General features: G+C 38.8%; 2 protein-coding genes across 3 annotated transcripts in view; one reads left to right on the top strand and one right to left on the bottom strand.

The window, feature by feature from the left end:
- LOC121490978 (WD repeat containing planar cell polarity effector) overlaps window positions 1-26,863 on the top strand; it is a 443,477-nt gene that overhangs the window by 379,602 nt on the left and 37,012 nt on the right. Inside the window, exon 15 of the mRNA XM_041755267.1 lies at window positions 16,639-16,718. Within this exon, the coding sequence (XP_041611201.1) occupies window positions 16,639-16,718 (80 nt within the window). The remainder of the gene's footprint in view (window positions 1-16,638; window positions 16,719-26,863) is intronic.
- Window positions 12,851-13,879, bottom strand: LOC121490980 (glyceraldehyde-3-phosphate dehydrogenase-like). Of its 2 annotated transcripts, XM_041755270.1 has the most exons (2): window positions 13,730-13,878; window positions 12,851-13,675 (listed from the first exon to the last, which is right to left on the bottom strand). In XM_041755270.1, exons 1-2 carry the CDS (start codon window positions 13,850-13,852, stop codon window positions 12,851-12,853), a joined length of 948 nt encoding a protein of 315 aa, XP_041611204.1. In that variant the 5' UTR covers window positions 13,853-13,878. The 2 variants fall into 2 exon arrangements, with proteins under 2 accessions (XP_041611204.1, XP_041611203.1); XM_041755269.1 differs by having other exon boundaries at window positions 12,851-13,879.

Here is a 26,863-nt window from a genome sequence, read left to right as displayed (position 1 = left end):
AACAGGTGGACAGAGGTCCTGAATTACATTCTGTTCTGACAGGTGTCCAGGAAAAATCCTCTAAATGGGGCCTGAAACACCCTGATGCTGCCATGTAATACCTTTTCCTTATAGACCAAGCTATTGGTCTGTTACCTATGGTTTGAGACACGCCAAGCTTTGCATCTCTCTTCTCAGAGAGAAACTGCATGTCTGGAATAAGGGAGAGGAACATGTATCATCTATAAATCCCCTAAACTTAGAAATTATAGTTATTTTGCTTTTCTTATATATGTTTCAGTAAACCAATTTTGGAAAATTGTTGCTTTGTGTCCCAAAGCACGAAAAATAACAAAGCATACTGTGTGCTCTTTATTACATCACAAAATGATGTATATAATGTCTTTTAGTGATGTTAAGATTAATCACTGGAATTCTCCATTACAGGTGGTACCTGACTTAAAGATGGTTCAACTTAGGATTTTTTTACTTTTTGATGGTGCAAAAATGATACACATTCAGTAGAAACCATAGTTCAAATTTTGAATTTTGATCTTTTCCTGGTCTAACAATATGTGGTACAATACTCTCTTGTGATGCTGGGCAGTGGGAGCCAACCGCAGCACCCAATCTGCCACATGATTAGGAGGGGGATAATCAACCGACACACTTAACCACCAGTCTGTACCCATACAAACCTTCTGTTTTTCACTCTCAGTACAGTATTCAGTAAATTACATGAGATATTCAACACTTTATTACAAAATAGGTTTTGTGTTAGATCATTTTGCCCAACTATAAGCTAATGTAAGTGTTCTGAGCATATTTAAAGTTGGTTAGGCCAAGCTATGATGTTTGGTAGGTTAGGTGTATTAAACGCATCATCAACTTTGGGTATTTGCAACTTACAATGAGTTTATTATCAGGGTGTAACCCCATCAAAACTCAAAGAAGATCTGTGTGAAGTTCCCCATCAACATTTTGTCTAATGTTTTGGTATTTACCGATGAAAGCTGCTTAGATTATTATTTAATAAGGGGTAGTGAAATGGTGATTTTCTAATTCATTCATTCCTCCTGCATTTATAAGCCAGAATTCTTCTATATGGGAAAAAAAAAGTTTCCTTACCAACCAGTTATTTGACTACCCTGAAAGGCAAAGTAAAGCATGATTAGTTCCCTAAATTTACCAGTTTCCAGCATCATAAATTAAGCTATCAACCTGCAGTGGTCACCACAATTTTGAGGGAGAGGAAGAGGGAAGAGTCAAATGCATTATTAAAATGGTGCTTAATGTGTTTCAGTGCATTGTGGTTGTCAAAAGTTCAGAAATCACAGAGTAAAAGTAGTGAATTGCCAAAGTAGTATTGAGTGAAAGTTTATTGTGCGCACACCAAAAAGGGAGTTTCAAACCAGAGGCCTCAAGCCAAAACATGGAATGAGGCTCAGGGGTATATTTTTATAGAACAGCTTATATAGTGAGAGAGCAGTGACTGTTTATTCTTCAGAGTGATTGGGTTGTATAAAATTTTTCTTAAATGATAGGCAACTGGTGAGTGGTTACCTTATATCAACTCTAGAAAATAATTGAAGTTTTACTTATAATTTCCACAAGCATAAGCAAGAAATGACCCAGATTAAATTAGTCTTGCCAAATGAGCTAAATTAACCTTGGTTTGTAGAATGAGACTGGCTTTGTCTGTTGAGGGAATTTTCAAGGCTGGTTGCCATTTTTTTTAAGATTGATTTATTTATTTTTGAGAGAGAGAAAGCAAGAATGCAATCATGAGCATGAGAGATGGGCCAAGAGAGAGGGAGAGAAAAAGGCTCCCTCCTAAGTGCAGAGCCCAATGCAGCGCTCTATTTCATGATCTTAAATCAAGACCTGAGCCAAAATCAAGTCGGACGGTTAACCAAACAAGCCACCCAGGCACCCCTCCATTTGTTTTTAACATGACCAGTATTCTTTTTGAAGGTCTTATAAATCCAGTTAAGTTTTTAAGTTTTTCAGTAATTTTGGCAACTATATCAACTATATCAAAAAGATTTAAGTATCGTGACTTACAATTTCACTTCTGTAATATATACATACAAATGTCCATCACATTGTTATCATAAAAGTAAATACCCTTAAATGTCTATCTGGGGATTACTGAGTAAATTACAGTATATCCAAATATTAGAATAGTATGTAACCCATAAAAAATCATGATTATCACATTCTGGTTCCGGATTGAATGAGCACACTATTTATTCCTTTCTCTCCTATTGAATGCGGCTAAAATCCTACAAAGAATGTACAGAGTAGCTATTTGAAGACTCTGGAAAGTAAATAGTGGCAGATAGATTGAGAAAGAAGACCAGAATCTGAAGCACCTCACTTTATGGTGAAATTACCAATATTTTTTCCTTCATTTTGCCACCACTTGGGCCTGGAGCCAGGATACAGCCAAGGAGGTGTGTGGCAGCATGGAATAACTGAAATACAAGGTACCAAAGGAGAATACAGATAGGAAGGACATCAAGAAAGTGACCCCATTAAATTATTTATAAACTCCAACTTTATACCCAAGCCTTTGCATGTGTAAATCTAATCTTAACCAGCATATAAAAGACTTTGAGGTCTAAGCTAACAGATAAAGTATCATCCAAGTTCCAGGTTGACAAGTGACATATGGGCAGATCTAAATATTATTGCAAAGACTTTGAAAACTAAATTGACATTGGAACCACAGCTCTCAGAGATATATTGGAACTTGAAACCTAAACAACAAGATCAGTTAGTTTCTTGCTAGAACAAAAACATCAACATTTATCATGGGGGCAGCCCGGGTGGCTCAGTGGTTTAGTGCCGCCTTCGGCCCAGGGCGTGATCCTGGAGACCCGGGATCGAGTCCCACGTTGGGCTCCCTGCATGGAGCCTGCTTCTCTCCCTCTCTCTCTCTCTCTCTCTCTCTCTCTCAATCTCTCTGTCTCTAATAAATAAATAAAAAATCTTAAAAAAAAACCAAAACCATTTATCATGGGATTTCACCAAAGAAGTCATACAATATTCAAAATGTCCAGGACCCAAAATTACTTGGCATATAGAGAACCAGAAAAACTCCACTGACATGAAAAAAAAGCAGTCAGTAGACAACACTGAAATGACATATGTGGGGATTATCTGGCAAAACTTTAAGCAGCTTTACAAAAATTCTTCAACAATCATAAAAACTATTGGAACAAATAAAAAATAGAAAGTCTCAAAAAAGAAACAGAAAACAGAAAAAAAACAATGAACTCAAAAATAAAAACCAACTTTTTTAAAGCACACTGATGGCTTCAATAATAGTAGATCTGAGATGAAAAAAGGAAAGAGGCAGTGAACTGGAAGATAAGTCAACAGAAAATATCCAATGAACAACAAAGAAAAAAATTTTGAAAAAAATTAAGAGAGCCTCAGGGACCTATGAGACAATGCCAAAGTCTAACATTCATAACATCAGAGTCCTAGAAAGAAAAGAAAAAGAGTGTCACACTGAAAAAAACAGAAAAGGAAATAATGGCTGAAAACTTCTCAAATATAGTGGAGAAAAACTGAAAGAATTTGTTTCCAAGAGACCTGCTCTAAAAGAATTACTAAAGGAAATTCTTCAGACAGAGGGAAATTATACCAGAGAAAAAAAACAGAACTTCAGGAATGAAGAAAAAAGAAACAGAAATGGTAAATACCTGGATAAATATAATAGACTGTTCTCCTCTTGAGTTCTTTAAAGTGTTTGAAGATTGAATGCAAAGATGTCTAACACTGGTGAGATATTTTTTTTTTTTCTGGTGAGATATTTAAATAATAGAGTGTTCTATAGTCATGCAGAAGAAGACTACAAACGTGCAAAAAGTAAACAGTAAAGGGAAATTATGTGGAAAGGATTCTATATCCCACTTAAAATGTTAAAAAAAATAATTTTTAGTAGACTGAGAAAAGTTAAGCTTGCCTAGAACAACCATTTAAGAGACTACACAAAAATAAAGAAAAACACAATAAATTAAAATAGAATACTAAAGAAATTAAAATATCCCAAAAGAAGCTACAAAAGAAAAAACCATGGGAGAAAAAAATGACAAAAAAATAGATTTAAATCCAAACATTAATGTTAACACACAGAGTAATCAAAAGACCTTTTTCAGAATATATTTTTAAAAATCACAGTCTAATCAAAATAGTATGTATTGGCATAAAAGATACACAGAATGGAAAAGAATAGAAAGCCCAGAAATACACCCTTATATGTGTGGTCAATTAATTTATAGTAAAAGGAGCCATGCAAATAATGGGGAAAGGACAAATCTTGTCAATAAATGATGGTGGAAAAACTAGACAAACACATGCAAAATGAAACTAGTCTCCTATCTTGTAATCCTTCCAAAAATTAACTCAAAATAGATTAAAGATTTGACTGTAAGACCTGAAACCATAAAATAGCTAGAAGAAAACAGGCAGTAAGCTCCTTGACACTGATCTTAGTAATGATTTTTTGGATCTGACACCAAAAGCAAAGACAACAAAAACAAAAATAAACAAGTGGGACTATAGCAAATTAAAAGGCTTCTTCACAGCAAAAGGAAACCATCAACAAAATGAAAAGGCAACCTACTGAACTGGAGAAAATACTTGTAAATCATATATCTGATAAGGGGTTAATATCTAAAATAGATAAAGAATTCATACAACTCAATAGTAACAAAAAATAGGCACAGAGTCTAGAGATTTTTCCAATGACATACGAAAGGCCAACAGGTACATAAGAAGATGCTCAACATCATTTACCATCAGGGAAAAGCAAATCAAAGCCACAGTGAGATATTACCTTACACCTGTCAAAATGACTAAAATAAAAAAGACAAGAAATAACAAGGGTTGGTGAAGATGTGAAGAGAAGGAAATCCTTATGCACTGCTGGTCGGAATGTAAACTGGTGCAGCTACTATGGAAAAGAGTATGGTGGTTCCTTGAAAAATTAAGAATTACTATATAATCTAGCAATTTCATTTCTTGGTATTTATTCAGAGAAAATGAAAGCACTAACTTGTTGGCCTTGTAAAAGGAGTTCAGAAGGGTTATTCCTCTTCATTTTCCTGGAATTATCTGAGAAGGATAGGCACTAACTCTTCTTTAAATGTCTGATAGAGAAGGGAGGAAAGATGGCAGTGTAGGAGAAGGACCCTTATCTTAGAACACAACTAGGTAACTATCAAATCATTCTGAATGCTCAAGAAATCAATTTGACTGATAGAACAAACTGCACAACTAGGAGAAAAGAGGCCACATCGAGGAAGGTAGGAGGTGCAGAGATGTGGTTTGGGAGAGAAATGATCACAATTGCCCGGTTGCAGAGAAAGGAGAGAGAGAGAGAGGGAGAGAGAGGAATGCACTAGGAGAACACCTCCCCAAAGCTAGGAAGACGAGAGGGGCTGATTTTCCTGAGTTTTTGCAACCAGTAGGGGTCAAAGACTGGTTCCAAAGGTTGGCAGGCTTGGCTGGGATAGAGCCCTGAGGGCGCTGCCCTACTCCTGTAGAAAAGGCAGGTGAGCAGCACCTGGGACAGATAGCGTGATGTGAAAAATGCTTATACTGCACAGAGGAAATCATTTGCTCCTCTTGGAGCCCATCTGTGAAAGGTGGCATTCACAGAGGTGCCTCTCTCGGGACAAGAGTTATCAGGCACCATTTCCCTTCCTCACTGCTTGGCATAGTCACAGAACCACCTGCTGAGGGTAGCTCGCTGGGAACTGGCTGCCTAGCCTGCTTGCTCTTAGTTCCACACCCCTGTTCTCTGGCACAACTGCCCTTCTTGGTCAAATCTGCATCCATCCTAGTGCAGTGAGACCCTTCCCCAGAAGACCAGCACAGGCCCCCACCACACCACATCCCTGAAGTTTGGAATTTTAAGTCATCAGGCTTGGCTGGGATAGAGCCTGAAGTGCACTATGCTGCTCCTAGCAGGCAAGCAACCCAGACACAGACAATGGAAAACTGATCTGAAAAACACCTAGGACGTATAGGGAGAGACTGTTTGCTCTTCTGGGAATGCTTTCCTGAGACAGGCAAGCATGGAGACCTCTCTCTGGAGACAAAGGAGCTGGCTTACACCATTTCCTTCATCCACCCCCCAGCACAAACCACCTTCAGTAAATAGCACAGTGCCACCACTGGCTACCTAACCTATTACATCAAGGCCTGCCCCATCCCCCCAAACTCTGCTGGTCCTGCCCTTCTTGGAGGTATGTGACTTAGTCTCAGTGCAGTGGGCCCCTTTCCCAAAAGACCAACAGAAACCCCTGCACACACCAAGTATGCTGAATAGAATTCTGCAAGGCTTCAGTTCTAGTGGAAGTAGCATCTGGTCTCAATTAACAAGCAGACCAGAGCACACCTGTTAAAACTTGCCACACACTGACTAAGGACCAAATGCTGCCCACTGCAGGCAAGAAGAGCCTCTGCAGACCACAGGCCTAAAGGATAGAGGAGCCAAAACAGCAGCAGAGAGCATGCAGCATACAACAGAGACACTCTTTGAAGTGCCAGACCCTGGACACCATAAGACCTCTTCTTCATAAAGCCATTACTCTGAGGAACAGGAAACATAACAGGCTTCCCTAACACAAAGAAGAAGAGACTTAAACAAACTGCCAAGATGGAGGAATTCATCCCAAATGAAACAAGAAAAAGGCACAGAGATCTAACCAAACCAGATATAAGTAATATGCCTGATAAAGAATTTAAAGCAACGGGGATGGCTGGGTGGCTCCATGGTTAAGTGTCTGCCTTTGGCTCAGGGTGAGATCTTGGTCCTGGGATCAAGTCTCACAGGTGATAGAGAAATATTTATCATGGAGAGACTCCACAAGTCTCTCCCTGCAAGGAGCCTGCTTCTCCCTCTGCTGGAATTTCTGCCTCTCTCTGTGTATCTCTCATGAATAAATAAATAAAATCTTTAAAAGAAAAAGAATTTAAAGCAACAATTATAAGGATACTCACTGAGCTTGAGAAAAATATGGAAGACTTCAAGGAGATCCTTACTACAGAGAGAAAATAATTTTTAAAAATAGTCAGAAATGAAAGATTCAATAATTGAAACTCAAATGTAATCGTACACAGGATGTAATGAGCACCAGGATAGAAGAAGCAAAGACATAAGTAAGGGATACAGAAGATAGAATAATGGAAAAAGAGGAAGTAGAACAAACCAGAGAAGAATTATGGATCATGAGAATAGACTTGAGGAATTCACTGACTCTACCAAATATAATAGCAATTGTATTAAGAGTCTCAAAAGAAGAAGAGAGAGAAAAAGAGATGGAAAATATATCCAAGGAAATAAAACTGAACACTTCCCTAGCCTGGGGAAGGAACAGACATCCAAATCCAGAAGGCACAGAGAACTCCCATCTAAATCAACAAATGTAAGCCAATACCAAGGCATGCTATAATTAAAATTTCAAAATATACTGATAGAGAAAAACACCTAAAAGCAGCAAGAAAAAAGAAGTCCCTAACTTACAAGGGAAACCCACAGGCCTGGCTACAGATCCCTCCACAGAAATCTGGCAAGCCAGAGGGAGTGGCAGGATATATTCAATGTGCTGAATGGAAAAAATACACAGCCAAGAATACTTTATCTGGCAAGATGTCATTCAGAGTACAAGGAGAGATAAAGAGTTTCCCAGACAAACAAAACCTAAAGGAATTCATGACCACTAAACCAGCCCCAAGAAAATTAAAGGGGACTCTGACTGGAAAGAAAGAACAAAAGCAACAAAATCTAGAAAGGAACAGAGAGAATCTCCAGAAACACTGACAAAACAAGTAATAAAATGGCACTAAACACATATGTATCACTATGTACTCTGAATGTAAATGGACTAAATGCTACAACCAAATGACACAGGTTATCAGAATAGATTAAAAAAAAAAAAAGACCCAATTATACGCTACCTACAAGAGACTCAGTTTAGACCTAAAGACACATGCAGACTGAAAGTGAGGTGATAGAGAAATATTTATCATGTTAATGGAAGTCAAAAGAAAGCCAGGGAGCCATGCCTATATCAGACAAACTAGATTTTAAACTGAAGACTACAACAGGAGATGAAGAAGGGCACTATATCATAGTGCCCAACAAGAAGATCTAATAATTATAAATATTTTTGCCCTCAACCTGGGGGCACCCAAATACATAAAACATTAACAAACATAAAGAAACAATTTTATTAATAATACTACAGTAATAACAGGGGACTTGAACGCTCCACTTACATCAATGGAAAGATCATTTAAGCAGAAAATCAATAAGGAAACAGTAGCTTTGAATGACACACTGACCGAGAGACACTTAACAGATATATTCAGAACATTTCATCCTGAAGTACAGAATATAAATTTTTTTTGAAATGCACATGGGGCATTATCCAGAAGAGATCACATAGTAGGTCACAAATCAGGCCTCAAAAAGTACAAAAAAACTGAAATCATATCATGCATATTTTCTGGCCACAATGATATGAAATCAGAAGTCAACCACAAGAAAATATCTGGAAAGACCACAAATACATGGAGACTAAGCAACATGCTGCTAAACAATGAATGAGTCAACCAGGAAATCAAAGAAGAAATTTTTAAAAATACATGGAAACAAATGAAAATGAAAACATGACAGTCCAAAACCTTTGGGATGCAGTAAAAGTAGCCAAAAGAGCAATACATGCCTACCTCAAGAAGCAAGAAAAGTCTCCAATATACAACCTAATCTTACACACACCTAACAGAGCTAGTAAAGGAACAACAAATAATGTCTAAAGCCAGCAGAAGAGAACTAATAAAGATCATAGCATAAATAAATGATAATAAAAAGAACAAAAAAAAAGTAGATCAATGAAACCAGGAACTGGTTCTTTGAATTAACAAAACGGATAAGCCCCTAGCCAGACTTATCAAAAAGAAAAGAGAAAGGACCCAAGTAAGGAAAAATCACAAATGAGAGCAGAGATATAACAACCAACACCACAGTAATATAAACAATTATAAGAAAATATTATGAAAAACTATGTGTCAACAAATTGGACAACCTGAGAGAAACCAATTTGTAGAAATATATAAACTATCAAAAGTGTCCCAACAAACAAAAGTCCAGAGCCAGATGGCTTCACAGGTGAATTCTACAAAACATTTAAAAGTTTCAAACTATTCGAAACTATTCCAAAAAATAGAAATGGAAATAAAACTTCCAAATTCATTTTACAAGGCCAGCATTACCTTCATTCCAAAACCAGACAAAGACCCCATTCAAAAGGAGAACTATAGGCAAAATTTCTCCACAAGGTACTAGCAGACTGAATCCAACAATACTTTAAAAGAATAATTCATCAGGATCAAGTGGGATTTTTTTTCTGGGTTGTAGAGGTGGTTCAATATCTGTAAATCAATCAACCTGCTACACCACATAAATAAAAGAACCATATGATCATTTCAAGAGACGCAGAAAAACTGTATGATAGAGTACAACATCCATTCATGATAAAATCTCTCAACAAAGCAGGGATAGAGGGTGCATACCTCAGCATAATAAACGCCATATACAAAAAGTACACAGCTAACATCATCTTCAATAGGGAAAAACAGCTTTATCTCTAAGGTCAGGAATAAGACAGGGATGTCCACTCTCACCACTGTTACTTAACATTTACTTGAAGCCCTAGCCTAAGCAATCAGATAGCAAAAGAAATAAAGGGCATCCATATAAGGAAGGAAAAAGTCAATTTCCCCTATTTGTAGATGACACAATACTATATATATAGAAAACCCAAAAGACTCCACCCAAAACTGCTAGAACTGTTATATGAATTCCATAAATTTACAGGGTACAAAATCAATGTACAGAAATCAGTTGCATTTCTATACAGCATAATGAAGCAGCAGAAAGAGAAATCAAGGAATCAATCTCATTTATAATTGCACCAAAAATGGGAAGATATCTAGGAATAAACCTAACCAAAGATGTGGGGATGCCTGGGTGGCTTAATCGATTAAACGACTGCCTTCCGCTCAGGTCATGATCCCAGGATCCTGGGCTCAAACCCCACATCAGGCTCTCTGCTCAGCGGAGAGCCTGCTTCTTCCTCTCCCTCTGCCCCTCACTCATGTTCTCTATCTCTCAAATAAATAAATAAAATCTTGAGAAAAAAAGAGGTGAAAGATCTGTACTCTGAAAACTAGAGAACACTTATGAAAGAAATAGAAGAAGACACAAAGAAATGGGAAAACTTTCCATGTTCATGGATTGGAAGAACAAATATTGTTAAAATATCTTTACTACCCAAAATACTCTACACATTTAATGTTATCCCTATCAAAATACCACCAGTAGTTTTCACAGAATTAGAACAAACCATCCTAACATTTGTATAGAACCACAGAAGACCCCTAATAGCCAAAGCAATCTTGAAAAAGAAAACCAAAGCTGGCGGCATCACAATTCTGGACTTCCGGCTCTATTACAAAGCTGTAGTCATCAAGACAGTATGGTGCTAGCAAAAAACAGATGCCTAGATCAATGGAATCGAATTTTAAAACCCAGAAACAAATCCACAATTATATGGTCAATTAATTGACAAAGGAGGAATGAATATACAATGGGAAAAAGTCTCTTCAACAAATGGTGTTGGGAAAAGTGGACAGCTACATGCAAAAGAAGGAAACTGAACCACTTTCTTACATCATACACAAAAAATAAACTCAAAATGAATGAAAGACCTAAGTGTGAGCCAGGAGACCATTAAAATCCTAGAGGAGAACCCTGGCAGCAATCTGTTTGACTTCAGCTGAAGCACCTTCTTACTACACACGTCTCTAGAGGCAAGGGAAACAAAAGCAGTGAACAACCGGGACCTTCATCAAGATAAGAAACTTCTGCACAGTGAAGGCAACAATCAGCAAAACTAAAAGGCAACCTACAGAATGAAGAAGATTTTTGCAAATGACATATCTGATTAGTTGGTTAGTTTCCAAAATCTGTAAAGAACTTACCAAACTCAACATCCAAAAAACAAATAATCCAGTAAAGAAATGGGCAGAAGACATGACTAGACATTTTTCTAAAGACGTAGAGATGGCTTAACCAGCACATCAAAATATGCTCAACATCACTCATCACCAGGGAAATACAAATCAAAACTATAATGTGACACCACTTCACACCACTCAGAATGGCTAAAATTAACAACACAGGAAACAACAGGTGTTGGTGAGAATGGAGAGGAAATGGAATTCTCTTACACTATTGGCAGGAATCCAATCCACTGGTGCAACCACTGTGTAAAACAGTACAGAGGTTCCTCAAAATGTTAAAAAATGGAACTACCCTATGACCTAGCAATTGCACTGCTCCATATTTACCCAAAGGATATAAAAATACAGATACAAAGGGACACATCTATCCTGCTGTTTATAGTAGCATTATCAACAATAGCCAAACTATGGAAAGAGCTCAAATGCCCATGGGCTGATGAATGAATAAAGAAAAGATGATTTATATATACAATAAAATATTACTTAGCCATCAAAAAGAATGAAATTCTGCCATTTGCAATGACATGGATAGACCAAGAGTGTATTATGCTAAGCAAAGTCAGTCAGAGGAAGACAAACACTGTATGATTTCACTCATATGTGGCATTTTTAAAACAAAATGGAATAACATCGGGGGGAGGAGAAAACAAACCAAGAAACAGATTTTTAACTATAGAAAACTGGAATGTAGGTAGGTGGCTGGATGGGTAAAATAAGTGATGGGCAGGCATTAAGGAGAGCACGGGTTGTGATGAGCACTGGATGTTGTACGTAAGTGATGAATCACTAAATTTTACACCTGAAATAAATATCCCACTGTATTTTAACTAGCTGGAATTTTAATTAAAATTTAGAAAAAAAAATAAATGTTTGGTTGAATTTACCTGCGAAGCCATCTGTTCCTGGTCTTTATCTTCAGGGAGTTCTAAATACTGCTTAAAGTAACCAAAGACCAAAATAAATGGAGACAGGCACCATAGTTATGGACCAAAAGACTCAACATGGTATGCGTGTCAGTTGTCTTCTGATTAATCTAAACATTTAATACAATTCTAATCAACATCTCAGAATGATTTTGCATAGATATAGAGAAGCTGATTCCAAAATTTATACAGAAGGATAGGAACTAGAATAGCAAACACAATTTTGAAGAAGGGAAATAATGTTGGAAAAATCATGCGTGATATTAAGACGTTTTCTAAAGCAAGAGTTAGCAAACATTTTCTGTGAAGGGTCATTTAGTAAATGTTTTAGGTTTTGAAAATCATAGAGTCCCTGTCATAGATAGCTATTACAGCAAAAAGCAGCCACTGACAATACGCAATACTGACAATACGCAAATAGGTGTGGATGTATTTCAATAAAACTTTATCTACAAAAATAAAGTTTCTGTAAATTACCTTAATTAATCTCATGGACTGTGGTTTGTTATTCCCTACTCTACAACTATACTAATCAAGAAAGTGTAGTATTATAAAAAGGACACATAGATTAATGAAATAGAATAGACCATCCAGAAATAAATCTATGTATATATATGCCCCATTGATTTTTTTTTTTTTGGCTGGGTACAGTATACTTTATTGATGGTACATGACAAGGTAGGGCTCCCCAAGCCCCTCCCCTTCCTCGGGGTCTAGGATGTAAATTGGAGGTCAGGAGATTCTCAGTGTGTTGGGGGATTAAGTTGGGTCAGGGACTCCCCAGCAGCTGAGGGCCTCTCTCTTCCTCTTGTTCTTGCTGGGGCTGGTGGTCCAGGAGGCTCTTACTCCTTGGAGGCCATGTGGACCATGAGGTCCACCACCCGGTTGCTGTAGCCAAATTCATTGTCATACCAGGAAATGAGCTTGACAAAGTGGTAATTGAGGGCAATGCCAGCCCCGGCGTCGAAGGTGGAAGAGTGGGTGTCACTGTTGAAGTCACAGGAGACAACCTGGTCCTCAGTGTAGCCCAGGATGCCCTTGAGGGGGCCCTCCGATGCCTGCTTCACTACCTTCTTGATGTCATCATATTTGGCAGCTTTCTCCAGGCGGCAGGTCAGATCCACAACTGACACATTGGGGGTGGGGACACAGAAGGCCATGCCAGTGAGCTTCCTGTTCAGCTCAGGGATGACCTTGCCCACAGCCTTGGTGGCGCCAGTGGAAGCAGGGATGATGTTCTGGGCAGCCCCTCGGCCGTCACGCCACAGCTTCCCAGAGGGGCCATCCACGGTCTTCTGGGTGGCAGTGATGGCATGGACAGTGGACATGAGGCCCTCCACGATGCCGAAGTGGTCATGGATGACTTTGGCTAGAGGAGCCAAGCAGTTGGTGGTGCAGGAGGCATTGCTGACAATCTTGAGGGTGTTGTCATACTTCTCGTGGTTCAAGCTCATCACAAACATGGGGGCATCAGCAGAAGGAGCAGAGATGATGACTCTCTTGGCCCCGCCCTTCAAGTGAGCCCCAGCCTTCTCCATGGTGGTGAAGACCCCAATGGACTCCACAACATACTCAGCACCAGCATCACCCCATTTGATGTTGGCAGGATCTTGCTCCTGGAAGATGGAGATGGACTTCCCGTTGATGACAAGTTTCCCGTTCTCAGCCTTGACTGTGCCGGGGAATTTGCTGTGGGTAGAATCATACTGGAACATGTACACCATGTAGTTGAGATCAATGAAGGGGTCATTGATGGCGACAATATCCACTTTGCCAGAGTTAAAAGCAGCCCTGGTGACCAGGCGCCCAATACGGCCAAATCCGTTCACTCCGACCTTCACCATCGTGTCTCGGGGTCGCAGCTGGCACCGCACCAGAAGATGCGGCTGTCTGTCAAACGGGGAGGAGCAGAGAGCCTGCCCCATTGATTTTTGACAAAAGTACAAAAGCCATTCAATGGAGAAAGAGTACTCTTCAAGAATGGTACTGGAACAACTGGACATCTTATGTGTAAAAGCAATGAGCCCCAAACTAAACCTCACACCTTATTCAATAATTAACTTAAAATGGATTCTACACCTAAATATAAAATGCAAAACTATAAAATTTTTAAAAGAAAGTATAGGAATAAATCTTCATTATCTGGGATTAGACTAAGAATTCTCAGATCTGACACTAAAAGCACAATCTTGAAAAAAAACTGATAAGCTAGGCTTCATCAACTTTTGCTCTTCAAAGATACTGTTAAGAGCATGTAAAGACAAGCTATGTGCTAGCAGAAAATATTTGCAAATCCCGTAACAGATTAAGGATTTGAATCCAGAATATATAAAGAACTCTCAAAATTCAAAATAAGAAAAAATTAACAAGAAAACCCAATTAAAATGGGCAAAAAGATTTTACTTGAACACTTTAATAAGAAGATATACAAATGACAAATAAGCACATATATAGGCACCTGGGTAGCTCAGTAGGTTGAGGATCTGCCTTTGACGTGGGTTATGACCTGGGTGGGGAGGAGAGTATCCTGCTTCTTCCCTCTCTCTCTACCTGCTATTCCACCTGCTTATAGTCTCTGTCAGATGGATGAATAAAATGTTATTTTTTTAAAGAGCTTATTTATTTATTCATGAGAGACAGAGAGAGAGAGGGAGAGGGAGAGGCAGAAACACAGGCAGAGGGAGAAGCAGGCTCCGTGCAGGGAGCTCGATGTGGAACTCGATCCTGGGACTCCAGGATCATGCCCTGGGCCGAAGGCAGGAGTTAAACCACTGAGCCACCCAGGGATCCCCCTAAAAAATCTTTAAAAAAAAAGCACGTGAGAAAATATTCAATGTCATTAGCCATGAGGGAAATGCAAAATCAAAACCATGATGAACTACCTCTGCATACCTATTACAATGTCTATAATAACAAAAAAAATACTTATAATACCAACCACTAGTTAGGATGCACAGGAACTAGAACTCTCTATACCTTGCTGATGAGAATACCAAATGGTAGAGCCATCCTGGGAAAAATTCAGTAGCTTTCTACAAAATTAAACATATATTTACCATATGAGCCAGCAATCATATTCTTGCATATTTACACTAGAGAAATTAAACTTTCTATCACACAAAAACCTCTACATGAATGGTTAGAGTCATTTTACTTATAGTCACCAAAACCTGGAAAAACAAATATCCTTCAAAAGATGAATAAACTGATAACATCTATACAGTGAAATACTCCTCAGCAATAAAAAGTAAACTATTGAATGTAACATCTTAGATGAATATCAAGAACATTACACTAAGTGACGGAATCCTGTCACAAGTTTTTACCTAGGATTACAGTTACATGACAGTCCTGAAGTCAAAACTGTAGTTATGGAGGAACAACTAGTGGGGTTACTAATAGGGGAAAGTGTGACTGTTAAGTGAGAGAGTTTTTTTGGCATGCTGAGACTATTTTCTATTCTGATTGTGGTAGCAGAACAGAAATCTTTTTTTAAAGATGTTTGTTTATTTTAGAGAGGGAAGGAGGAGAGGGGGAAAGAGAATCCTTAAGGGGACTCCCTGCTGAGCACAGAGCCTGACTAGGGGGGGCTCTATCCCAGAACCCTGAGATCATTCCCTGAGCTGAAATCAGAAGCAGACTGCTTAACCGAACTGAGCCACCCAGGCACCCCAGCAGTAACATATCTATACATCTGTTAAATTCATAGAATAGATATCTATTTTTTTAAAGATTTTTATTTTTACATCATCTCTATACCCAAAGTGAAGCTCAAACTCACAATCCTGAAATCAAGAGTCACATTCTCTTCCAACTGAGCTAGCCAGATGCCCCTAGAAACTATACCTTTAAAAGTTCATTTTAGGGAAGCCTGGGTGGCTCAGCGGTTTAGCGCTGCCTTCAGCCCAGGGCATGATCCTGGAGTCCCTGGATCGAGTCCCACGTCAGGCTCCCCACATGGAGACTGCTTCTCCCTCGGCCTGCTTCTTTCTCTGTGTGTGTCTCTCATGAGTAAATAAACAAAATCTTTTTTAAAAAAAAGTTCATTTTAATGTATAATAATTTAAATTAAAAATTTAACAAAAAATGTATGAGAGCTATATAAAATTTATAAGGCAATATTATCTCAGCTTTGTTTTTAAAAATGCATAATAATAAGTATAGGAGCTAATTATCCAGGTGAGAACTCTGGATATTTGAATTATGTTAATGTTTTTTTCCTGCAGTTTTTAAATTTTTTTACAGTCATAGATTACTTTTAAAACTAGGAAAATAAAATTTATTTAATAGGAAATATTTTACCATACATATTAATAGTCTAAATCCCAGCAGTTTAAGAGACTCATTTTGTTCCTATTACTTCTTTTGAAAATCATATATGTAAAACATTTTATTTGTATCTTAAATTTGAATTTAATTGTTCAAAAATGTCCTATAAATTATTTGATGATGGGAAAAATTGAAAACAATTTCCAGTGTTTTTAACATTATGGTATTTAATCGATTGTATTGTTGAAAGGTTCCAAGGAAATGTTTTTATTACATTTTTTAAAACTTCAGAAATTTGCAAGTATTCAATATTAACTCCATCCTTTCTTTTTAATCCCTTTTTTCAATTAAAAAAAAACAGACAAGTACTTGATGGAAGAAATGAACTTGAAAAAGACACTCGTGCTGAATCTTTGATGACTAAGACCTGCAATGAAGAAGGTAATGGTATCCAAATTACCCAAAATATTTAAAGCATAACAGAATAACAATGTTATAACTGTCAAGAGCTTCTAGTAAATGAATAAAAAAAAGTCCTTGGGCACTGCTAGTTAGTGTGTTATTAGATGGTTCTTGGATAATATAATGTAAAATACCAAGCCCACTGATTTTAACAAAGGCTCAATTTTAATGATCATACAATAAATTTGGGGATCTTGCTAAAATGTTGATTCTCATTGAATAGGTCTGTAGCAGAGCCCATGATGCCCAATTTCTAACAAGCTCTCAATCATGTGTATGCTGCTGGCTTGGAGATTATACTTTGAGAAGCCAGGCTTTGTAGGCCATAGAAAATTGGCATGATTCTTGCCTAATTTAGTAAGAAAGATAGGAACATAGTAAGTTAGACTGTAAGTGGTACCCCCAGAAAAGCATGAGGAGGTAAGAGAGCAATCACTTCCAGCCAAGATGTTCAGCTGAGCAGGTAGCCTTCACAGATAAGAATATCAACATGCAGAAGAAACTATATGAGAAATTACAGAAAAAGCACAAATAAAACATAGTTGACTGTGTGTGAAGGAACAAAAATGGTTAATATTTGAATGTTCTCACTATGTCCCCTTTTCACTTTTCTCTAAGATGAATCTTAGCTTGGCCTATTTATTTTCTTACCTTGCTCTCTGAAAAATGTGTCACTGCTGCTTACTTCTTTGAGACTTTGAAATGCAAAATTTGGAACAAAAAAAAGATATAATGAAGAACAAGAGAGGCATGTGGAATTATGAGACTTTATATGAAGTTTTGTGGGGTTTTTTTTTTTTTTTCTGCAGAGCCCAGACCTATGCTTCCTTCAGCATCTGAGGGAAGTGGACAGGAGAAAAAAAGAACTGTTAAGAAGGATTGCATAGTTCCAGGCATATAGCACTTACTTTACTGCTATTGTTTTATAAACTGAGGTCTACCAAGTGTATGTCACAAAGCCTATACAATATATAGTCCCAACTCCAACCCAAAGTACTATATTTCAACTCTTCAGTTTTTCTCATCTAAAATCTCAAAATTTCAATGGAATGATTCCTATAAAGGATGAGCAGTTAAATAAATAATTTAAACCAACGCTTTGGCATTAGTATTTTAAATATAAATTATTTCCTGTAGAGAAAGAAAATGGCATTTTCCTATTTTGTTTTCCTTTGAATTTGAAAAGAAGTGTGAAGTGAATAGCATTCAACAAAGCCAGCAGCTAAGGGATGGCTAAACAAGACGGCAGAACAAGAGGTCTCCAGCCCTCATTCCCCTGCCAAAAAAACATGAATTTGGCAAACATCCACAAACAAAAGTGCCACAATGGGAGCTTCAAAATCCAGGTAGGAAGTTGTAACACCACAGTAGAGCCCAAGACAGAGGACTCTTTGAGAAGGCATACCCCTGCCCCAGGACCTGACTACAGACCCAGGAGCAGCTCTATTACCCCCATGTACATGTTCTAGCCCCACCCATCCATTGTCCTGGTACCAGCCCTGCCCCCCAATGGACTTGAGGCAGGGATGACACCTCCCTGTGACCCTAGCAACAAGCCCACTGACTGCTGATCCAACTGTAGACATAGAAGCAACCCCATAACCAGCTCCAACTGCTCAAATGTGATCCCAGAGTCGGTCTTGTCCACCCCGGGACCTGGGAGGAGACATGCCAATCTGTGTCCCAAGTAACAGGCCTGCCAACTATGGACTCAGAAGTAGCCTACCCACCTGGGTAACCAGCACAAGCTATGCCTGCTGATGCCCCCAGTAATAAACCAGCCAACCACTGACCTAACTGTAGACCTGGAAGCAGCCCCGTGATCTGGCCCTGGTTCTGCTCAACTGTACCCCTGGAGGCAGGCTTGTTTCCTGGTGACCTTCAGGAGTAGGTCTTTACCTCCCAAAAACACTCTGTAAAGAATAGAAGAAGTTCTTGCTCTTTTTGTTGCACAGACATCAGTGCAAGGCTATAAAGTCACAAATAATCAGGCAAACATAACACCACAAAAGGAAACTAAGAAGTTCCAGTAACCAGTGCCAAAAATGGAGCTCCATGAACTGCCTGTCAGAGAATTTAAAAAAAATTATCCTTAAAAAGCTCAGTGAAGGGGATCCCTGGGTGGCTAAGTGGTTTGGCGCCTGCCTTTGGCCCAAGGCATGATCCTGGAGTCCTGGGATCGAGTCCCACATTGGGCTCCTTGCATGGAGCCTGCTTCTCCCTCTGCCTGTGCCCCTCCCTCTCTCTCTCTCTCTCTCTCTTTCTCTCTCTCTCTGTGTCTCTCATGAATAAATGAATAAAACCTTAAAAATATATTTATTTTTTTAAATTATTTATTTATTTATTTATGATAGTCACACAGAGAGAGAGAGAGAGAGAGAGAGAGAGAGAGAGGCAGAGACATAGGCAGAGGGAGAAGCAGGCTCCATGCACCGGGAGCCCGACGTGGGATTCGATCCCGGGTCTCCAGGATCGCACCCTGGGCCAAAGGCAGGCGCTAAACCGCTGCGCCACCCAGGGATCCCCCTAAAAATATATTTATAAATAAATAAATAAAAAGCTCAATGAAAATAAATAAATAAATAAATAAATAAATAAATAAATAAGTTTTAAAAATGAAAAGCTCAATGAGCTAAAAAGAGCACACAGATAACTAAAGAAAATCAGGAGAGCAATACATGAACAAAATAAACTCAGAAAATAAATGAAAACAAAAACTTAAAAGATAAAAGTAAAGAAATAAAAATTATTTTAAAACAGGAAAAGGGCCTCTGGGTGGCTCTGTTGGTTAAGCATCTGCCTTTAGTTCAGATCATAATCCCAGGGCCCTGGGACCAAGCCCCTCATCGGGCTCCCTGCTCAGTGGAGAGTCTACTTCTCCCTCTGCCCTTCTCCGCCATCTCCCTTCTCATGCTCTCTATCAAAAAAACAAAACAAAACAAAAAAAAAAACACTGAAAAAAATTGCCAAACAAGAATACTTTACCTGGCAAAACTGTACTTTAAGAATAAAAGAGTAAGAGTTAAGATGGCAGAGTAGTGGAGGACCCTATATTTGCCTTGTCCATCCAGCATAGCTAGATACATATCAAATCATTCTAAACACCCAGGAAATCAATCTGGGAACTGAGAGAAGAAACTGCCTAACTAGAGGGAGAAAAGAAGCCACAACTTGAAGACTAAAAGATGCAGAGGTGTGATATGGGGGAGAAAGGAATCATGAGAGCTGCAGAAGAGAGGGAGCCCTGATCAGAGAGAGAGGACAGAATGAATAGAGTGCAGGGCATTGAACAAGAAAAGCACTTCCCTAAAACCACTGATAGGGAAAATGAGAGTGGCTGATTTTTCCAAGTTTTTAGAAGTAGCAGAGCTCAGAGACTAAAGTTTTAGAAGTCTGCAACATCTCCAGGTAGAGCCTGGTGGGTGTAGAGATGCTCCTGTGGAGGAGGGCAAAGGCTCAGGAGCAGACAGTGAACAGTGTGCTCTGAGGATCCCCTGGGTGGCAGTTCTCCTTCTAGGAATGCATTTGGGAGAGGTGGCACTGCCTCTCTAGGGACAGTAGAGCCTGTGGACAATATTGTGCTGCCCCGTTCATTAGCATATGAGCCAAGACACCTGCTGAGGGCAAGTAACCTGGGCTTTGGCTTCTTGCTGTACCTTACCATAAACTCCAAGCCTCCTGTACCTTTGTGTGACTGCTCTTCTGGGACAAACTAGCACCAGCCACAGCTTGGCCAGACCCTCCTCCGAGGATCAGTGTGTCTGTAAGGCACTAAAATTTGGAGTTTTGAAACACAGACAGTGTACATGAGATAAAACCCAGGAGCACCGCATGACTGGGTGGGCAAACAACTCAGACACAGATAGGTTGAAGGCAGTGATCTGAGGAATGCCTGGGACACCTCACGAGGGGAGATTGTTTGCTCTTCTGTGAGGGTTTCCTGAGCAGCAGTGGGTATACATTCTGCTCTCTGAGGACCAGAGAGCCCACTGATGCCATTCTTCCCCTTCCTCTGCCATCAGCATGGAGGGACTTCAGAGCAGCACAGCACCCCACAGTGGAGACTTGAGCCACTTATACCAAGCCCCACCCCTCTGCACTCTGCAAGTCTTCTGAACTAGGGCAAGTGTGCCTGAGAGTCAGAAGAGTAGTGGGCCTCTCCCCCAAAAGACCAGCACAAACCTCCTGTTATACATCCAGTCTACTCACCACAGAGTGCTGCAGAGCTTTAGCTCGGAGAAATAGGATCTAGCCTCTTTTAACAAACAGACCTAAACACACCTAGTGAAAATACTAACCACTGCAGGCAAAGAGAAACTCTGCAGAGAACTAACCTAAGGTAAAAAGTAACCAAAACACAATAGCAGAATGCACACAGCATACACCAGAAACACTTCCTGAAGCTCCAGGACCTGGACATTATAGGACCTCTTAATATAGCCATTACTTTCAGGAGTGGGAAACATAACAGGCTTTCATAACACAGAAGACAGAGACCTACACAAAATCCCAAGATGGAGGAATTCACCCCAAAAAGAAAGAACAAGAAGAGATAATGGTCAGGGATCTAATCAAAACGTGTATAATATGCCTCAACCAGAATTTAAAACAACAATCAGAAGGATACTAACTGAGCTTCAGAAAAGCATAGAAAACACAAGAGTCCCTTAGTGCAGAGATAAAAGACCTAAAATCTAGTCAGGCCAAAATAATAATTAAAAATGCTATAACCAAGATGCAAAATGGACTGGATGTAATGACCACAAAGATGGAAAAAAAAACAGAAGAATGATTAAGTGATACAGAAGATAAAATTTTGGAAAATAACAAAGCTGAAAAGAAGGAAAGAAAACTACTTCATCATGAATGTAGACTTATGGCATCAATGACTCTGTAAAGTGTAATAACATTCATACCATAGGAATCCCAGAAGAAGAAGAGAGGGAAAAGGGGACAGAAGGTTTATTTGAGCAAAACCTCCCTAACCTGGAGATGGAAACAGATATCCAAATCCAGGAGGCAAAGAGAACTCTTATCAAAATCAACAAAAGCAGACCAACACCAAGACATATTGTAGCAAAATTTGCAAAATACAGAGATAAGGAAAGAATCCTGAAAGCAGTAAAGGAAAAGAAAACTCTAACCTACAATGGAAGACAAATAAGGTTAGCAGCAGATCTCTCCATACAAAGTTGGCAGGCCAGAAGAGAGTGGCATGAAATGTTCAATGTTCTGAATGCAAAAAATACGCAACCAAGAATAATTTATCCATCAAGGGTGTCATTCAGAATACGAGGAGAGATCAGAGTTTCCTAGACAAATAAACTTAAAGCAGTTTGTGACCACTAAACCAGCCCTACAAGAAATATTTAAGGAGATTCTCTGACTGGAAAGAAAGAACGAAAGCAACAAAATCTAGAAAGGAACAGAGAAAATCTCCAGAAATGCTGACAAAACAAGTAATAAAATGGCACTAAACACATATATATCAGTATGTACTCTGAATGTAAATGGAGTAAATGCTACAACCAAATGGCACAGGTTATCAGAATAGATTAAAAAAAAAAAAAAAGACCCAATTATATGCTACCTACAAGAGACTCCGTTTAGACCTAAAGACACATGCAGACTGAAAGTGAGGTGACAAAGAAATATTTATCATGTTAATGGAGATCAAAAGAAAGCCAGGGTAGCCATACTTATATCAACAAAAATAAACTTAAAGCAGTTTGTGACCACTAAACCAGCCCTACAAGAAATATTTAAGGAGATTCTCTGACTGGAAAGAAAGAACGAAAGCAACAAAATCTAGAAAGGAACAGAGAAAATCTCCAGAAATGCTGACAAAACAAGTAATAAAATGGCACTAAACACATATATATCATATGTACTCTGAATGTAAATGGAGTAAATGCTACAACCAAATGGCACAGGTTATCAGAATAGATTAAAAAAAAAAAAAAACAGAAGAATGATTAAGTGATACAGAAGATAAAATTTTGGAAAATAACAAAGCTGAAAAGAAGGAAAGAAAACTCTAACCTACAATGGAAGACAAATAAGGTTAGCAGCAGATCTCTCCATACAAAGTTGGCAGGCCAGAAGAGAGTGGCATGGAAATGTTCAATGTTCTGAATGCAAAAAATACGCAACCAAGAATAATTTATCCATCAAGGGTGTCATTCAGAATACGAGGAGAGATCAGAGTTTCCTAGACAAATAAACTTAAAGCAGTTTGTGACCACTAAACCAGCCCTACAAGAAATATTTAAGGAGATTCTCTGACTGGAAAGAAAGAACGAAAGCAACAAAATCTAGAAAGGAACAGAGAAAATCTCCAGAAATGCTGACAAAACAAGTAATAAAATGGCACTAAACACATATATATCATATGTACTCTGAATGTAAATGGAGTAAATGCTACAACCAAATGGCACAGGTTATCAGAATAGATTAAAAAAAAAAAAAAAAAGACTGGGATGTCCACACTCACCACTGTTATTTAACATAGTACTGGAAGTCCTAGCCTCAGCAGTCAGACAACAAAAAGAAATAAAAGGTATCCAAATCAGCAAGGAAGAAGTCAGTCTTTCACTATTCGCAGACAACATGACATGAGAGCATGAGAAGAAGAGAGGCAGAGAGAAAAGCAGACTCCATGCTGAGTAGGGAGCCCAATTTGGGGGTTGGTCCCAGGACCCTAAGCTGAGCTCAAGTGCTGAGCTGAAGGCAGCACTTAACCAACTGAGCCACCCAGGCATCCCATGACATGACATTTTACATAGAAAAGCCAAAAACTCCACCAAAAAAATTATCAGAAATGCAGCAAAGTCACAGGACACAAAATCAACCTGAAGAAATCCCTTGCATTTCTATATACCATAATGAAGCAAGAGAAAGAGAGATCAAGGAATTGACCCCATTTACAACTGCACCAAAAACGAGAAGACACCTAGGAATAAATCTAACCAAAGAGGTAAAAGATCTATACCCTAAAAACTATAGAACACTTCTGAAAGAAATTGAGGAAGACACAAAGAGATGGAAAAATATTCCATGCCATGGTTGGCAGAATTAATATTGTAAAAATGTCAAGTTACCCAGGGCAATTTACATGTTTAATGCAATCCCTATCAAAATACCATGGACTTTCTTCAGAGAGTTAGAACAAATTATTTTAAAATTTGTGTGGAATCAGAAAAGACCCCGAATAGCCAGGGGAATTTTAAAAAAGAAAACCATAGCTGGGGGCATCACAATGCCAGATTTCAGGTTGTGCTACAAAGCTGTGGTCATCAAGACAGTGTGGTACTGGCACAAAAATAGACACATAGATCAATGGAACAGAATAGAGAACCCAGAAGTGGACCCTGAAATGTATGGTCATCTAATATTCGATAAAGGAGGAAAGACTATCCATTGGAAGAAAGACAGTCTCTTCAATAAATGGTGCTGGGAAAATTGGACATCCACGTGCAGAAGAATGAAACTGGACCACTCTCTTTCACCATACACAAAGATAAACTCAAAATGGATGAGAGATCTAAATGTGAGACAAGAGTCCATCAAAATCATAGAAGAGAACACAGGCAACACCCTTTTTGAACTCGGCCACAGTAACTTCTTGCAAGATACATCCACAAAGGCAAAAGAAACAAAAGCAAAAATGAACTATTGGGATTTCATCAAGATAAGAAGCTTTTGCACAGCAAAGGATACAGTCAACAAAACTAAAAGACAACCTACAGAATGGGAGAAGATATTTGCAAATGACGTATCAGATAAAGGGCTAGTTTCCAAGATCTATAAAGAACTTATTAAACTCAACACCAAAGAAACAAACAATCCAATCATGAAATGGGCAAAAGACATGAAGAGAAATCTCACAGAGGAAGACATGGACATGGCCAAGATGCACATGAGAAAATGCTCTGCATCACTTGCCATCAGGGAAATACAAATCAAAACCACAATGAGATACCACCTCACACCAGTGAGAATGGGGAAAATTAACAAGGCAGGAAACAACAAATGTTGGAGAGGATGAGGAGAAAAGGGAACCCTCTTACACTGTTGGTGGGAATGTGAACTGGTGCAGCCACTCTGGAAAACTGTGTGGAGGTTCCTCAAAGAGTTAAAAATAGACCTGCCCTACGACCCGGCAATTGCACTGTTGCGGATTTACCCCAAAGATTCAGATGCAATGAAACGTCGGGACACCTGCACCCCGATGTTTCTAGCAGCAATGGCCACAATAGCCAAACTGTGAAAGGAGCCTCGGTGTCCATCGAAAGATGAATGGATAAAGAAGATGTGGTTTATGTATACAATGGAATATTACTCAGCAATTAGAAACGACAAATACCCACCATTTGCTTCAACGTGGATGGAACTGGAGGGTATTATGCTGAGTGAAATAAGTCAATCGGAGAAGGACAAACAGTGTATGTTCTCCTTCATTTGGGGAATATAAATAATAGTGAAAGGGAATATAAAGGAAGGGAAAAGGAATGTTGGGAAATATCAGGAAGGGAGACAGAACATAAAGACTCCTAACTCTGGGAAACGAACTAGGGGTGGTGGAAGGGGAGGAGGGCGGGTGTTTAAGGGGAATGGGTGACGGGCACTGAGGCAGGACACTTGACGGGATGAGCACTGGGTGTTTTTCTGTATGTTGGTAAATTGAACACCAATAAAAATTTATTTAAAAAAAAAGTAGCCCACTTATAAAGTTATTCTAGTAGATGAGTTCTTCTAAAATAACATTTAATTATTACCATCGGACAGTTAATACCCAAATCTGCGTGAACCAGTCTCTTCCCAGTTGTCATCAATGTAGTGCATTAAAGTCTGGGGCTTTAAAAGTTCTTAAAAACAATTTTGATGTTAAAGAGTCACTTCAGGGGAGCTTGGGTGGCTCAGATAGTTAAGTGTCTGCCTTGAGCTCAGGTCGTGATCCCAGAGTCCTAGGATCAAGTCTTGCATCGGGCTTCCTGCTAAGCTGGGAACCTGCTTCTCCCTCTCCCTCTGCCTGCCACTGCTCCCCCTGCTTGTGTCCTCTCTTTTATTTATTTATTTAAATAAATAAAAATCTTTTAAAAATCCCCCCCCCCAAAAAAAAGAAATCACAACAGTCCAAAACCTTTGGGATGCGGCAAAAGTAGCCATAAGAGGGAAGTACATAGCAATAAGGGCCTACCTTAAGAAGCAAGAAGCAGTATACAACCTAACCTTACACCTAACGGAGCTAGTAAAGGAACAGCAAATAATGCCTAAAGCCACCAGAAGGGAACTAATAAAGATAAGAGCATAAGTAAATGATAAAAAGAACAACAACAAAAAAGTAGAACAGATCAATGAAACCAGGAACTGGTTCTTTGATAGAATTAACAAAACTGATAAGCACCTAGCCAGACTTATCAAAAAGAAGAGAGAAAGGACCCAAGTAAGTAAAATCCCAAAGAGAGCGGAGATATACCAACCAACACCAAGGAAACACAATTAGAAGAGAATATTATGAAAACTGTATGTCGACAAATTGGACAACCTGGAAGAAATCAATCAATTCCTAAAAATATATAAACTACCAAAACTAAAACAGGAACAAATAGACAGCCTGAGTAGACCAATAACCAGCAAATAAATTGAATTAATAATCAAAAGTCTCCCAGGAAACAAAAGTCCAGAGCCAGATGGCTTTGCAGGTGAATTCTACCACTTAAAAAAGTGTTAATTCCTGTTCTTCTCAAACTTTTCCAAAAAATAGAAATAGGAAAAAAACTTCCAAATTCAACTCTAAAGGCCAGAATTACTTTGATTCCAAAACCAGACAAAAATCTCATTAAAAAGGAGAACTATAGGCCAATATCCTTGATGAACACGGATGCAAAACTTCTCAACAAGGTACTAGCAAATCGAACCCAACAATATTTTAAAAGAACAATTCACTAGGATCAAGTGGGATTTTTTTTTCTTTGGCTGCAGAGGTGGTTCAATATTTACAAATCAATTAACCTGATATATCACATTAATAAAAGAAAGGATAAGAACCATATGATCCTCTCAATAGATGTAGAAAAAGCATTTGATAAAGTATAGCATCATTCATGATAATATCTCTCAAC

The sequence above is a fragment of the Vulpes lagopus genome, chromosome 5 (genome assembly GCF_018345385.1).
Source record: "Vulpes lagopus strain Blue_001 chromosome 5, ASM1834538v1, whole genome shotgun sequence".
In the NCBI taxonomy this organism is placed as follows: Eukaryota; Metazoa; Chordata; class Mammalia; order Carnivora; family Canidae; genus Vulpes; species Vulpes lagopus.
This window is presented reverse-complemented; position numbering and strand designations above follow the sequence as displayed.

Excerpts from the sequence above, each read along its gene's own strand:
- LOC121490980 (XM_041755269.1), bottom strand. The coding sequence starts at position 13,852 with ATGGTGAAGGTCGGAGTGAACGGATTTGGCCGTATTGGGCGCCTGGTC.